Source organism: Borostomias antarcticus, assembly GCF_949987555.1.
Source record: "Borostomias antarcticus genome assembly, contig: scaffold_101, whole genome shotgun sequence".
Lineage (NCBI taxonomy): Eukaryota > Metazoa > Chordata > Actinopteri > Stomiiformes > Stomiidae > Borostomias > Borostomias antarcticus.
Window position 1 is genome coordinate 396,400 of NW_028175757.1, and position 16,101 is coordinate 412,500.

Below are 16,101 nucleotides of genomic sequence, written 5' to 3' on the forward strand. Positions count from 1 at the left end.
GTCACACTTGTAATCTACAAAGTAGCAGTAGTAGGAGGAAAAAGTTGCTCATTTGGACTCAAATGAGCTCAAAGTCTTTTTTCCAGTAATCCAAACTCCATATCCATATTCCTAAATAAGAAAAGGTACAAGAACAATGGTGGTCTTCGCAGCATCACTGCTTGGCCCCCAATTTAAGCTGCTGTGCAGTGATGAGCCGGGGCCAGGCAATTTCAGACAAGTTATTTTTTTTTTTTTATAAGTTATTTTTTTAGGGCTTTTCAGCTTTAATGGGACAGGACAGTTTAGAGAGACAGGAAACGTGGGAGAGAGAGGGGAGGACATGCGGCACAGGACCCGAGCAGGGAATCGAGCCCGGGTCCGCCGCGCGAAGGACTAGCCTTCATATGGGGGTGCGCCTTACCCGGTGAGCTACCGGGGCGCCCCAATTTCAGACAAGTTTAGGACAAATAAGCGAGAGAATAGGAAGACAACGAAAGACAGAAAGTTGACATTCCAATGTTCATTTTGCATCAGTTGAGGATTGAACTTGTAACCTCTGACACCAAGCAACACCCTCTATCTCACTGAGCTAATTAGCAACAACTCATGTTTGGCTTCACAGATTGACTAAGCCAGTCACCAGGGTGCATGATAAGAGGTCATAATCTGTTTCATCATAAAACACTGAACGTGGGGTATATGTAAAAGCCCACGTGAAAAGATGTTTGTTGATTAAAGTATACACACTGAAACAAAGGATATAACAATAGAAGTTGCATCACATAATGATGGTATGCCCTTCAAAATGTGGATGAGTGGCTGAAGTTCACACACTGGACCGCTGGCACACTGGGCCACTCACACACTGGGCTGCTTGCACACTGGGTCGCTCGCAGACTGGGCTCACACACTGGGCTCACACACTGGGCTCACACACTGGGCTCACACACTGGGCTCACACACTGGGCTCACACACTGGACCACTCACACACTGGGCTCACACACTGGACCACTCACACACTGGGCTCACACACTGGGCTCACACACTGGGCCACTCACACACTGGGCCACTCACACACTGGGCTCACACACCGGGCCACTCACACACTGGGCTCACACACTGGGCTCACACACTGGACCACTCACACACTGGGCTCACACACTGGACCACTCACACACTGGGCTCACACACTGGGCTCACACACTGGGCTCACACACTGGACCACTCACACACTGGGCTCACACACTGGACCACTCACACACTGGGCTCACACACTGGGCTCACACACTGGACCACTCACACACTGGGCTCACACACTGGGCTCACACACTGGGCTCACACACTGGGCTCACACACTGGGCTCACACACTGGACCACTCACACACTGGACCACTCACACACTGGGCCACTCACACACTGGGCTCACACACTGGACCACTCACACACTGGGCTCACACACCGGGCCACTCACACACTGGGCTCACACACTGGGCTCACACACTGGGCTCACACACTGGGCTCACACACTGGGCCGCTCACACACTGGGCCACTCACACACTGGACCACTCACACACTGGACCACTCACACACTGGGCTCACACACTGGGCCACTCACACACTGGACCACTCACACACTGGGCTCACACACTGGACCACTCACACACTGGGCTCACACACTGGGCCGCTCACACACTGGGCCACTCACACACTGGGCCGCTCACACACTGGACCACTCACACACTGGGCCACTCACACACTGGGCCACTCACACACTGGGCTCACACACTGGGCCACTCACACACTGGGCCACTCACACACTGGGCTCACACACTGGGCTCACACACTGGGCTCACACACTGGGCTCACACACTGGACCACTCACACACTGGACCACTCACACACTGGACCACTCACACACTGGGCTCACACACTGGGCCGCTCACACACTGGGCTCACACACTGGGCCACTCACACACTGGACCACTCACACACTGGACCACTCACACACTGGGCTCACACACTGGACCACTCACACACTGGGCTCACACACTGGGCTCACACACTGGGCTCACACACTGGGCTCACACACTGGGCTCACACACTGGGCTCACACACTGGGCTCACACACTGGACCACTCACACACTGGGCTCACACACTGGGCTCACACACTGGGCTCACACACTGGGCTCACACACTGGACCACTCACACACTGGGCTCACACACTGGGCCACTCACACACTGGGCTCACACACTGGGCTCACACACTGGGCTCACACACTGGGCTCACACACTGGGCTCACACACTGGACCACTCACACACTGGGCTCACACACTGGACCACTCACACACTGGGCTCACACACTGGGCTCACACACTGGGCTCACACACTGGGCTCACACACTGGACCACTCACACACTGGACCACTCACACACTGGACCACTCACACACTGGACCACTCACACACTGGACCACTCACACACTGGGCCACTCACACACTGGACCACTCACACACTGGACCACTCACACACTGGGCCACTCACACACTGGACCACTCACACACTGGGCTCACACACTGGACCACTCACACACTGGGCTCACACACTGGACCACTCACACACTGGGCCACTCACACACTGGGCTCACACACTGGACCACTCACACACTGGGCTCACACACTGGACCACTCACACACTGGGCTCACACACTGGACCACTCACACACTGGGCTCACACACTGGACCACTCACACACTGGACCACTCACACACTGGGCCACTCACACACTGGGCTCACACACTGGGCTCACACACTGGGCCACTCACACACTGGGCCACTCACACACTGGGCTCACACACTGGACCACTCACACACTGGGCTCACACACTGGACCACTCACACACTGGGCTCACACACTGGGCTCACACACTGGGCTCACACACTGGGCCGCTCACACACTGGGCTCACACACTGGGCCGCTCACACACTGGGCTCACACACTGGGCTCACACACTGGGCTCACACACTGGGCTCACACACTGGGCTCACACACTGGGCTCACACACTGGACTCACACACTGGGCCGCTCACACACTGGACCACTCACACACTGGACCACTCGCAAGTGAAACGCCATAGCTGCATTCAAATCCCTACCGCAGTTTTGAAAATCGGTCATACGGTTCAGAATAAACACACTTCCGACTTTGACAGGTTGGTGGCGCTAGAGAGTTTGAGGAGCCTCCGGATCTGTCCATTACACTAGAACGCAGCTCCGGATTTCGAACGGCAAAACTCAGCTCTGGCCGTATCCCAAGGAATCCGGGTTCGAGCTGCCTTTTGGCTGTGGTAGTGTAATTGCTAGGCGCAAACGTAGGTCTTTTTCTGCAAAAACGCAGTAGTGTAATCCAGGCCTTAGATCCTTAAAGTCGCACAAAAACGGACGTTTGAGATCATCTAACTTCCGTAGTTTGACGTATTTCAGACGCAAAAAAGCTATGAGGGTGGGTCATAATGTTTAGAGGAATTTTATTGGAACATTGACAAGTGGACGGGTTTTAAGAACTTTTTGACAGATTCGATAGAAGGATAGCGTTGATTGACGGATGTGAGATTATTGGCCTAAAATCTAAGGTACCTGTTGTCGTCATTGCACGTGACCTACCATTTTCCAGGAAGTAAGAAATTATATACTTTGATATAAGATTACAACAAAAGTAGAGTTTTGTAATTTTTTTCATTTCTATGCGACTTTAAAGATCACACATCACGTTTGTGGGACATAATTTTACCAGGGTACCATTATTCAGTAGCAGTCATGAAGCACCACGTAATGCATGGAGATTGTTCTGGATGAAAGTGTTTGGAAATGGCAGAGTGATTTCCTGTGTTTGAAATGTGGGTCTGGAATGCTGTGTCTGTCTCTCTAGTATACGTGTCTGCAAGAGTGCACACTTTTGCCCCGTGTTTCCTGTTTGGTCGGTGTGTGTGTGTGTGTGCGTGCGTGCGTGCCCGCCCAGTGAGCTTCCTGTCTCCGGTGGTCCTGGTCCTAGATAAGAGGTTGAGGTCATTTGTGTCTGTAGAAGACCTCTCCAGCAAAACACTGCTCACCTACAGTTGTACAGAAACCTGAAGTGGGCCAGAGCGTACAGTCTGTCCCTTGCAGTGCAGGGAAAGGGCAAAGAGATTGATGGAGAGATGAGATCTGCATCTGAGCAGTTGGAATTCCTGCATACCCTGTCTATTTATATACCCTGTCTATTTATATGCCCCTTAATCTCGCCATCATCCCTGGTGAATCTCCCTCAGATGAGTTTCCTGTTTATGGTGCAGCATGTCCGGCAGACTGATACCCAGTCAGATTTACCCCACATTAGAAACATACCATCACTTATAAGTTGCTTTTATGTAATTAGGTGGTAATAAATTACTATTAGGCAGAATTAATTGTACATTTTTATCTTTGTGAATTAGTTTAGGCCTTTAATTACAGTACATTTTAAATAAGCATTGATTCAGTCCATCTCTTTGTGTTTCTGCTTTCCTGTCTATAGGATGAGGATGCCTGAGGTGGGGAGCTAGAGAACGCCCCCCCCCTGGCGCCAGACCCGGAGCCCTCTGCCCTGACGGGGGGTGAGGGAGGGTGGTTGTGGGCCTCAGGGCCCGGAGGACCATGGGCGACCGGGGAATGAACGGGGCGGGCGTGGGCACGGGGGGGGGCGACCGGGTGAACCCCGCCCACGTCCTCTTCGACCGCTTCGTCCAGGCGTCCACCTGCGAGGGCACGTTGAAGGCCTTCCAGGAGCTGTGCGACCACCTGGAGCTCAAACCCAGCGGGTACCGGGTCTCTTCTACCACCTGGAGCTCAAACCCAGCGAGTACCGGGTCTTCTACCACCTGGGGCTCAAACCCAGCGAGTACCGGGTCTAATACCACCTGGGGCTCAAACCCAGCGAGTACCGGGTCTTCTACCACCTGGAGCTCAAACCCAGCGAGTACCGGGTCTTCCACCACCTGGAGCTCAAACCCAGCGAGTACCGGGTCTAATACCACCTGGAGCTCAAACCCAGCGGGTACCGGGTCTTCTACCACCTGGAGCTCAAACCCAGCGAGTACCGGGTCTAATACCACAAGCTCAGGTCCAGACAAGGCCAAAGCCCTGTGGGCCGAGCTGGACAAGAGGGCCGGCCAAAAGAGGGCCGGCCAAAAGAGGGCCGGCCAAAAGAGTACAAGAAGGGCAGAGCATGGGCCAACTCTAAGGTTTAACATTTAACTCTTGAACTTCTAGCTCTTTTGCGTCTTGTGTTACTGCACGCCTTGTATTATATTGTATTATATATTCATTTGGCATGTAGCTGTGAGTGAGCTATAACATCAGCCTTGGTTTGTAGGTGTTGCTTTGCCCGTATGTTAACTTTCGGCGTGTCCTCTCTGCTTCTAGTGTCTGATCATCGGGGCGGGGCCGTGCGGTCTGCGGACGGCCATAGAGCTGGGCTTCATGGGGGCCAAGGTGGTCCTGCTGGAGAAGAGAGACGCCTTCTCCAGGAACAACGTGCTCCGCCTCTGGCCCTTCACCATCCAGGACCTCCGCGGCCTCGGCGCCAACAAGTTCTACGGCAAATTCTGCGCCGGCGCCATCGATCATATCAGTGAGTGGACTTTGCTACTTCTCTTCTGGGTTTCCCCAAACCTCGTTATGGCTCCTGTTTTCCTGTACACCGCCACTCACACCTGACTGCCGGGCGTGTCCTCGGGTATCCGACAGCTCCAGCTGATGCTGCTGAAGGTAGCCTTGCTGCTCGGTATCCAGATCCACGTCAACGCAGAGTTCAAGGGTCTGATCGAGCCCCCCGAGGACCAGGAGAATGAGGGTAGGTGTTGCCTCTATTGTCCAACGCGAAATAAAATAAGTGCATTGAAATAAAACAGAAGTGTCACACATGTCGTGTGATTTCTCACGCTGTGTCCTTTGCAGGGATAGGCTGGAGAGCGGAGGTCCTCCCGAGGACGCACCCCGTCAACGAGCTGGAGTTCGATGTGATCATCGGGGCGGATGGGAGGAGGAACACGCTTGCAGGTGAGTTCGGAACAGCTGAGGCACACTAGCAGGGCAGGGAGGCCCTTAAGAAATCAAGGGTTGAGAAACAGCTGTGGAGGGCGTCCCCCCCAGTTTCGTCATGGTCCTTTGATGTGTGTGGTGTAAGTATGTGAGAGTTTCTGCTCGCTCCATACATCTTCCCAGAGCAGGAACTGGGGAATTGGCTGATTGTTTCCTCCATGACCTACTAGCTCTCCTCTCCTCCTCTCCTCTCCTCTCCTCTCCTCTCCTCTCCTCTCCTCTCCTCTCCTCTCCTCTCCTCTCCTCTCCTCTCCTCTCCTCTCCTCTCCTCTCCTCTCCTCTCCTCTCCTCTCTTCTCTTCTCCTCTCCTCATGTTGGCTATCTGCCTTAGCCTTGAACCTTAGACGGTTGTTATTACATCTGGTTGTATTCATGGGATAGGACAAAGAACTCTAATGGCCGCTTGTTTTGTTGATTTTCTTTTCTGTGTTTGAACCTAAAAGAAAGAATCCTTGCTCACCGTCTACGTGATTCCCTTCAAACCCTCTGCCATGAGGTCACATCCTGTCTACCTTCTTGCTTCCTCCCTCCCCCCCAGGGTTCCGCAGGAAGGAGTTCCGGGGCAAGCTGGCCATCGCCATCACAGCTAACTTCATCAACAGGGATACCACAGCGGAGGCCAGCGTGGAGGAGATCAGCGGGGTGGCCTTCATCTTCAACCAGAAGTTCTTCCAGGACCTCAGGGAGGAAACGGGTCAGTCACAACTCAGACACATTATAATAACGTTTACAGTGGTTTACAGTGAGGATACGATAGTTAGTCGGTCAGTCAGTCAGTCAGTCAGTCAGTCAGTCAGTCAGTCAGTCAGTCAGTCAGTCAGTAAGTCAGAAAGAGAGTGAGTCAGTGAGTCAGTGAGTCAGTGAGTCAGTCAGTCAGTCAGTCAGTCAGTCAGTCAGACAGTCAGACAGTCAGACAGACAGTCAGACAGACAGACAGACAGACAGACAGACAGACAGGGAGGGAGGCCACAGGTCTGTCACACCTCAGCTTTAGCTCACACATCACATTAGTTTAGTGATTCATTGTTTACAACCCTTTATAGTAAAGTACTGATACGAAAAGATATAAACAATGGGATGGTGCTTGATTATATGAGGGTTTGATTATGTTTAATCTCCCAATTAAGTAGTTGGAGGGATTGTTTGAAGCCAATCACTTTCTGCTGACAACAGAATCTGTGGGCCTTTTGTTCTTTCTGCTGATTCATGGTTAATCACTGCTAGTTGTCCTCATTAGCTTAATGAAGACAGTCAGAGAAGCTATGATTAGATGATAGTTAGGCCATACTTCAGGAAGAGGGAAGGGGATTTGTTATCCAAATGAATGTAAATAACAAAACCTCTTTCTGTTGGCTTCCCAGGAATTGACCTGGAGAACATAGTCTACTACAAAGATGACACGCACTACTTTGTGATGACTGCCAAGAAACAGAGCCTTCTGGAGAAAGGAGTCATTCTGCATGTGAGTGATCAAAGACTGCTGCTCAGAGTCAAGAGAGGTGTCTGGCTGGGTCTGTCTCTCTCTCTTTCATACTGTACACACACACACACACACACACACACACACACACACACACACACACACACACACACACACACACACACACACACACACACCTGTTTCCTTTGACTGTGCTCCTTCCACAGGAAGTCATAAAGGAGCTTAAGGACCTCTTTGAAGTCGGTTGTTCTTTCATGTTCAGAGACTGTACTGTACTGTACTGTACTGTACTGTGGTCTGTGCTGCCGTGGCTTCCAGAGGAAAGCCCTGCGAAAACAAGCGGATTCATATTTGGCCAGCCCAATTAAACTCTCGTTACACAGGCACTGGATTAACGGAGTAATTGCTCATTCTTAAAAAAAAATTGGATTGGAGCTTTAATTTGGGCAGAATGAGAGATTTGTTCCGCTAGGGGCTAGGAGGGATGAGACTCTATACCTAGGGGCTAGGAGGGATGAGACTCTATACCTAGGGGCTAGGAGGGAGGAGACTCTATACCTAGGGGCTAGGAGGGATGAGACTCTATACCTAGGGGCTAGGAGGGATGAGACTCTATACCTAGGGGCTAGGAGGGAGGAGACTCTATACCTAGGGGCTAGGAGGGATGAGACTCTATACCTAGGGGCTAGGAGGGATGAGACTCTATACCTAGGGGCTAGGAGGGATGAGACTCTATACCTAGGGGCTAGGAGGGATGAGACTCTATACCTAGGGGCTAGGAGGGATGAGACTCTATACCTAGGGGCTAGGAGGGATGAGACTCTATACCTAGGGGCTAGGAGGGATGAGACTCTATACCTAGGGGCTAGGAGGGATGAGACTCTATACCTAGGGGCTAGGAGGGATGAGACTCTATACCTAGGGGCTAGGAGGGATGAGACTCTATACCTAGGGGCTAGGAGGGATGAGACTCTCTACCTTACGAGTATAGATACAGCACATGTACTCTGATGGGGCTAGGAGGGATGAGACTCTATACCTTACGAGTATAGATACAGCACATGTACTCTGATGGGGCTAGGAGGGATGAGACTCTATACCTAGGGGCTAGGAGGGATGAGACTCTATACCTAGGGACTAGGAGGGATGAGACTCTATACCTTACGAGTATAGATACAGCACATGTACTCTGATGGGGCTAGGAGGGATGAGACTCTATACCTAGGGGCTAGGAGGGATGAGACTCTATACCTAGGGGCTAGGAGGGATGAGACTCTATACCTAGGGGCTAGCAGGGATGAGACTCTATACCTTACGAGTATAGATACAGCACATGTACTCTGATGGGGCTAGGAGGGATGAGACTCTATACCTAGGGGCTAGGAGGGATGAGACTCTATACCTAGGGGCTAGGAGGGATGAGACTCTATACCTAGGGGCTAGGAGGGAGGAGACTCTATACCTAGGGGCTAGGAGGGATGAGACTCTATACCTTACGAGTATAGATACAGCACATGTACTCTGATGGCCTTATTACACAGGGAAGGACCCATGATGGCATTTCATTAGTACATACAGTAACAGGTTTGTAAATCTCTCTCTCCCTCCCTGTTCCCAGCTCTGTCCTTCCTTACCATGGGGTGGGAGGGGTGAGGGGGGGGGGGTTGGCTTGTCACGAGGGTGGCATGGCTAGTCACGAGGGTGGCATGGCTAGTCACGAGGGTGGCATGGCTAGTCACGAGGGTGGCATGGCTAGTCACGAGGGTGGCATGGCTAGTCACGAGGGTGGCATGGCTAGTCACGAGGGTGGCATGGCTAGTCACGAGGGTGGCATGGCTAGTCACGAGGGTGGCATGGCTAGTCACGAGGGTGGCATGGCTAGTCACGAGGGTGGCATGGCTAGTCACGAGGGTGGCATGGCTAGTCACGAGGGTGGCATGGCTAGTCACGAGGGTGGCATGGCTAGTCACGAGGGTGGCATGGCTAGTCCACACATGGTTCCACAGAACCATGAATCAGAGAGAGCAACACCCATTAAGTCCCTTCCATCCTCCTCTCCTTCCATCCTCCTCTCCTTCCATCCTCCTCTCCTTCCATCCTCCTCTCCTTCCATCCTCCTCTCCTCCTTCCTGTCCTTTTCTCTAACCTCAACTCCCATCCTCCTCCATGTTCAAATCCGCCCACAAGACGTTTGCTGATTCTTGGTCTGGTGTTGCTCTTTGAAACAGCTGGTTCTGTGATTAAAATATAACCCACAAATGAGCGCTGTGCGTTCAGACGATGAGACTTGAGAGGTGCCGCAGCGAGGGCTTCTGGGAACCCAGATTACATGAGAGGAGGATGACTGGTGGTAGTTGGTAATAGAAACAAAGTATCAAAGTTCGTACAGTAGCCTACTACCATAATTACATTACTGTTACACTTCGCTCCATATTGTCACTTGTTGTTTTCATGGCTATGCATCAGCAATGACGTTATAATCAAATCTCCCTCCCCCATGGAAACTGGTTAGAGAGGAAGCAATGTCAGCCTGAAGATCTCAACTCTGTCTGATATCAGGCTGGTCAGGGGGCCTCGTTCAAAACACTTCACTTCTGCACTGCAGCGCATCTTCATGTGATCCTACTGAACATGTTGTGAACCTGAAGAGGCTCTTAGAGAGCACAGTAGGCTGTTATAGACGGCGTACCTTTTCCAAAATAGCTCACTGTCAAATATCACACCCCATCCTGTGTGTGACCTGCTAATCCTCTGTCTCCCCTGTCCTCCGCCTCCTCCGTCCTCACCTCCTCCCCCCCTGCGTCTCCACCCCCCTCAGGACTACGCTGACACGGAGCTGCTGCTCTCCCGGGCCAACGTGGACCAGGCCGCCCTGCTCTCCTACGCCTGCCAGGCCGCCGACTTCTCCACCAACCGGCAGCTGCCCGCGCTGGACTTCGCCATCAACCACTACGGCCAGCCCGACGTGGCCATGTTCGACTTCACCTGCATGTACGCCTCGGAGAATGCCGCGCTGGTGCGCCAACGCCACGGGCACAAGCTGCTGGTCGCCCTGGTGGGAGACAGCCTGCTGGAGGTGAGCGGCGCGCTGGGTATGATGGATCTACTGTCAGGGATCTACTGTCAGGGATCTATTGGCTTAGACTGGAGGGATCTACTGTCAGGGATCTACTGGTTAGACTGGAGGGATCTTCTGTCAGGGATCTACTGGTTAGACTGGAGGGATCTTCTGCCAGGGATCTACTGGAGGGATCTACTGTCAGGGATCTATTGGCTTATGGCGCGTTCCAGGCAACCCGTAACTCGTATTTTTCCTACCTCCTACACGTGAAAATGCTCTGGAATGGCAGTCAAACCCGTAACTTCCCACCCGTGAACTCGTACAGATCGATGTACTCCCAGTTGCCGGGTGGGAAGTTACGGGTTTGACTGCCATTCCAGAGCATTTTCACGTGTAGGAGGTCGGAAAAACACGAGTTACGGGTTGCCTGGAACGCGCCATTAGAATGGAGGGATCTACTTCAGGGATCTACTGGTTAGACTGGAGGGATCTACTTTCAGGGATCTACTGGTTAGAACGGAGGGATCTACTGTCAGGGATCTACTGGTTAGACTGGAGAGATCTACTTTCAGGGATCTACTGGTTAGAACTGAGGGATCTACTGTCAGGGATCTACTGGTTAGAACGGAGGGATCTACTGTCAGGGATCTACTGGTTAGACTGGAGAGATCTACTGTCAGGGATCTACTGGCTCTCTGTTCCCCCGTGTAGAGCTGAGTGTGTGTTGTTGGTCCCTTCAGCCTTTCTGGCCCATGGGCACTGGCCTCGCCCGTGGGTTCCTGAGCTGGGCCCTGGGAAACACCCCTCTGGAGGTGCTGGCTGAGAGGTGAGGGAACGGAGACACACACACACACACACACACACACACACACACACACACACACACTTACACCCCATCCTCACCATGCATACTCACTCAGTTATCTCTGAGTGCTGGACCAGCAGAGTGGCCAGTGTGGACCCCAGCTCTGGGGGTTAGGGTTAGGGTTAGGGTTAGTCCAGTGTGGACCCCAGCTCTGGGTGTTAGGGTTAGGGTTAGTCCAGTGTGGACCCCAGCTCTGGGTGTTAGGGTTAGGGTTAGTCCAGTGTGGACCCCAGCTCTGGGTGTTCTAGTTGATAAGAGCCTCTGCAGCTGTGACTGGAATGTGAATGTGGTTGATACGGGGGAAAAGAGAGACATGCGTATCGAGATGGAGAACGTGGTTGATACGGGGGAAAAGAGAGACATGCGTATCGAGATGGAGAACGTGGTTGATACGGGGGAAAAGAGAGACATGCGTATCGAGATGGAGAACGTGGTTGATACGGGGGAAAAGAGAGACATGCGTATCGAGATGGAGAACGTGGTTGATACGGGGGAAAAGAGAGACATGCGTATCGAGATGGAGAACGTGGTTGATACGGGGGAAAAGAGAGACATGCGTATCGAGATGGAGAACGTGGTTGATACGGGGGAAAAGAGAGACATGCGTATCGAGATGGAGAACGTGGTTGATACGGGGGAAAAGAGAGACATGCGTATCGAGATGGAGAACGTGGTTGATACGGGGGAAAAGAGAGACATGCGTATCGAGATGGAGAACGTGGTCAATGCATCCACGCCCAAACTGGCGCGGAATGGTCAGTACGGAAAACAGATCCTGATAACACCATGCACCTGAATGTCATGGAAGAATGAGATGATTTAGTGACCTGGTTAGTGGTTGCTAGCCGGATAGTGTAGACCATGTCTACTGTATATTCCAGCCTTATCAAGTTCTTATATTTGTGGATCGTGTTTTGTTATAATCACATTTTTCTGAATTGTAATAATGGATTATTTCCACCCCAGACATTTGCCTGCTTGACAAGCAGCTGCAAGGTAACATTCTGAGTGAGCGAAGCCAACATGCATGGTGTTGTTTTATGGGTTCCTAATGGTCTTTAACCAGCTGGACAAGCCTTTTCTGTGTGTGCCCTATACATCCTTAGGGGGAATGGCGCTAGTGTTTTTGTGGATGGATGGACTGACCTCAACCTCTTTAACGAGCCTATCTCTCTTTGTACTAACGTGGTCACTTGTTCATCTGAGGAAATCTCGCCGGCATTGAAACACTTAAACGCTAATTTCTAACAGTTTGGAGGGTTTCAAATGTGATATGTCTTAACTCTGCGTCATGACATGACTCCCACACTCCAGTAAAACACACTGCAGTTCCCCTGGCTGTGGAAGACTGGTGCGATGGTCAGACTAACATGGATGAGGCCATGAATGGAATGACCCGTTTATTAGTTTGTTTGTTTGTTTGTTTGTTTGTTTATATCATGTGCCTGCCTGCTTGTTCCTCCCCCTCCTGCTCCCCCCCCAGTCCCTGACGTGTGCTCCTCCCTCTCTCCCAGAATCCATCGCTCGCTCCAGCAAGCTGCTCGGCTGGTGCCAGAGGCAGACGGACGGCTACAGAAACGTCAACGTCACGGACCTGACTATGTCCTGGAAGAGCGGTCTGGCTCTGTGCGCTCTCATCCACCGGTACAGACCGGACCTCATGTGAGTGTGGACACCGCGCAGGCTACACCCTGTCGCACTGTACGAGGCACTCGGCTAGGAGACGCATACGGCGGTGTGAATAGGGATGGGTAGATCAAGTGTTCTTTTTGGTTTCTCCCCCTACTCCGTTTGGAATAGCAGTGTCTCCACTGGCAGTGTAACCACCAGCATAACTATGCTCTAAGAGTTAATGTCAGTCTCATTTTATTTATATAGCACCATTCATACAAATCATTGTAGCACATAGTTTTTACACTTTCCTTAAAAGGAGTTCTGCCTCTGAGTGGGTGTGGGAGGGGGTTTTAACCTCCCGTGGAGTGTGGAATGGTCTGACTAATGTGTTAACAATGCTTTGTTTGTTTGTGCCCGGCGTTATTTATTGTCCGGCTGACGCCTTGATCCGGCTCCCGTATATCACTGTTAACGAGGTGACATCCTTTAGCCACGACTGCTTCTCAAGATATGTCACACACACACACTCACGCACGCGCGCACACACACACATACTCACACACGCTTCTACAAACAACGCCCCTAATGGGGGAAAGATGGGGTTGTTGACCTCTGGAGGATAATCCTGCATAGTGGTCAGCATTAAGAGCCATTACACTCCTCCGTGTCCTGGCTGACCTTTACCAAGGGCTGCTGGGAGTTGTGCGTGGAGGAGGGGCTGATAAGTAGCAGCGCCATGGGAGATCTGCCACCACAGTCCCAGAGTCTCGGACAAACGGAAACCATCTCCCGTTGCTAATGCAAAGACACTTACTTGAAGGTTGAGCACACAGAGAGGACAGCTACATGAGTGGATGGTAGCCATGTTGAGCAGTAGTAGGGGTATATTCAGCATTGACAGTCCCAGTTTGCCTGGCGACACAGACGTCCACAGCACCAGGGTGAAGAGGGTGCTACTTCTGCAGCTTCTGCCGTACTCCACTCACTATTACTGGAGCAAGAGAATGTTCACTGTTCATTTTGGTTCCGAAAATATTCATTCATCCATGTACTGGACATTACATTACATGATATTACAGTCATTTAGCAGACGCTTTCATCCAAAAGACTTACAATAATTGCATACATGGTCCGTGCAGTTCTTCAGCTCCCTCTGTCTCCCACTCGGCTGACCGCTCGACGTTCACGCAGGTTTGGTTGACCGCTTGGCTCTCTGGCTCTTTGTCTTCCGCTCAGTGACTTTGACGCCCTGGTGGAGCGCGACCAGGAGAGGAACAACCAGCTGGGCTTCGACGTGGCCGAGCGGGAGTTCGGCATCTCGCCCTGCATGACGGGGAAGGAGATGTCCTTGGTAGTGGAGCCAGACAAGCTCTCCATGGTCATGTACCTCAGCCAGTTCTACGAGATGTTCAAGGACACAGTGCCCCCCGGAGGTGAGGGCCGGCTACAGCTGGTGTTATAACCTAGAGTTTTTTTATTTACATTTTGGGCTGTTTATGACGAGCGCCGACTCGTAGTTGATCTGCTTAACAAGGTCTTAATGAGTAGCCAATTAGTAGAATGTAGTACAGTTCATTCAGGAACACGCACATCAAAGGTAGATTAACCATTTATTGCCACAAATGGAATACAGTTAAGTTTGGCGCTGATGGCTCTGCTCTAAATGCTTCCCTGGATTAGCCAAGCTAAAACAGGGGGTAAGCTACGAACCCCCCACGGGGACACAGAGTGGGCCGAACAAAAAAAATGAATAAATCAAGCTGGAGCTTACAGTACAACCTGGTACACGCACGTACCTATGGAGGGCAAACGATACATAGCAAACAGAGCAAGGAACATGCACAAATCCTAGTACAGGGAACACCCGCCCCCGGGCGCACCCGGAGACAGAACCGTCCAATCACCAGGAGGGAGGAGGACGGGGATGCGGAGGCAAGCTTGCCAGCAGGTAAGACGTATCATCAGAGAGCAGTGTAGGCTACCAGGAAGTTGTTTAAATAGACCGCCTAGCTGTGACTGAGGGCTGTGGTTGGATAATACTGTAGATGATTGAATGATTGAAACGCTGATTGCTCAGCCGGCTGTCAGCTGATTACAGCTGAGGCATCTGACCCGTGTCCTGTATGAAATTACACGAGGCTTCAATTCTCCTACAGAATATTTGCTCAAATGGGTGAACTGGTTTTTGCTTCCCTCTGGAAAATGTGTCAGGATCAGTATAAATACTGTATATGTAAGCCCCCCCTTTTTTTCTTCTGTGGTGTGCATTGTGTTGCATCTGTGTATAAGATGTGCTGTATAAATCAAGTTAGATTCAAGTTTGATTGACTGTAACGGGTGGTGGTTTGTGTGGTGTGCTTGCAGAGAACCAGAACCTGAGTCCAGAGGAGAAGGCAGCTCTGATCTCCAGCACCAAGTCTCCCATCTCCTTCTTCAGCAAGCTGGGCCAGAGTATCGCCATCTCGCGCAAACGCAACCCCAAGGTCAGCCTGAGATATTCATCTGCATGTGTATGCGGGTCACCGTCAGCGATTGCTTATACTGTACCGTACAGCAGCTGTATTCTCCCATGGAAACGCAGTACAGAACTGTTACTGGGCAGAAACAAGTCAGATAAGGGTCTCTCCCCTTTGTGCCCCCGGTGGCCTCGCGTGCAATGACAATAAAGTCAACTTGAACTTGTACATTTGAACTTGAACTTTCCACACTCGTCATCACTGAGACACATCATGATCACGTTGCTGTATGAATCGAGATCTGTCTGCCCAGAATAACCTCACGCATGATCCATGACCCATGACGTGTCATCAACAGGACAAGAAGGAGAAGGAAGTGGACGGTCTGGGCAAAAGGAGGAAGACCAGCCAGTCTGGACACCCTGAAGACGGGAGCAGAAACAGCACTCTTAGGTTAACGGTCAAGGGTTGTTCAGTATGTAGACACTGTTGGCCCGTAGTGTAGATAAGTAGTTCTCTGATTTCTCTGATGTTCTACGACGACGGTTGAAAGGAGGAAAGATT

General features: G+C 51.5%; 1 protein-coding gene across 1 annotated transcript in view; it reads left to right on the plus strand.

The window, feature by feature from the left end:
- Window positions 1-4,654: 4,654 nt before the first annotated feature.
- LOC311328617 (protein-methionine sulfoxide oxidase mical3a-like) overlaps window positions 4,655-16,101 on the plus strand; it is a gene marked incomplete at both ends in the record, with an annotated part of 126,304 nt that continues 114,857 nt past the window's right edge. Inside the window, 16 exon segments of the mRNA XM_084462562.1 lie at window positions 4,655-4,859; window positions 5,127-5,173; window positions 5,176-5,241; window positions 5,423-5,630; window positions 5,736-5,852; window positions 5,957-6,058; window positions 6,639-6,794; window positions 7,462-7,562; window positions 10,360-10,617; window positions 11,343-11,428; window positions 11,735-12,222; window positions 12,434-12,463; window positions 12,982-13,129; window positions 14,318-14,514; window positions 15,446-15,564; window positions 15,896-15,990. Of these exon segments, the coding sequence (XP_084318688.1) occupies window positions 4,655-4,859; window positions 5,127-5,173; window positions 5,176-5,241; window positions 5,423-5,630; window positions 5,736-5,852; window positions 5,957-6,058; window positions 6,639-6,794; window positions 7,462-7,562; window positions 10,360-10,617; window positions 11,343-11,428; window positions 11,735-12,222; window positions 12,434-12,463; window positions 12,982-13,129; window positions 14,318-14,514; window positions 15,446-15,564; window positions 15,896-15,990 (2,423 nt within the window).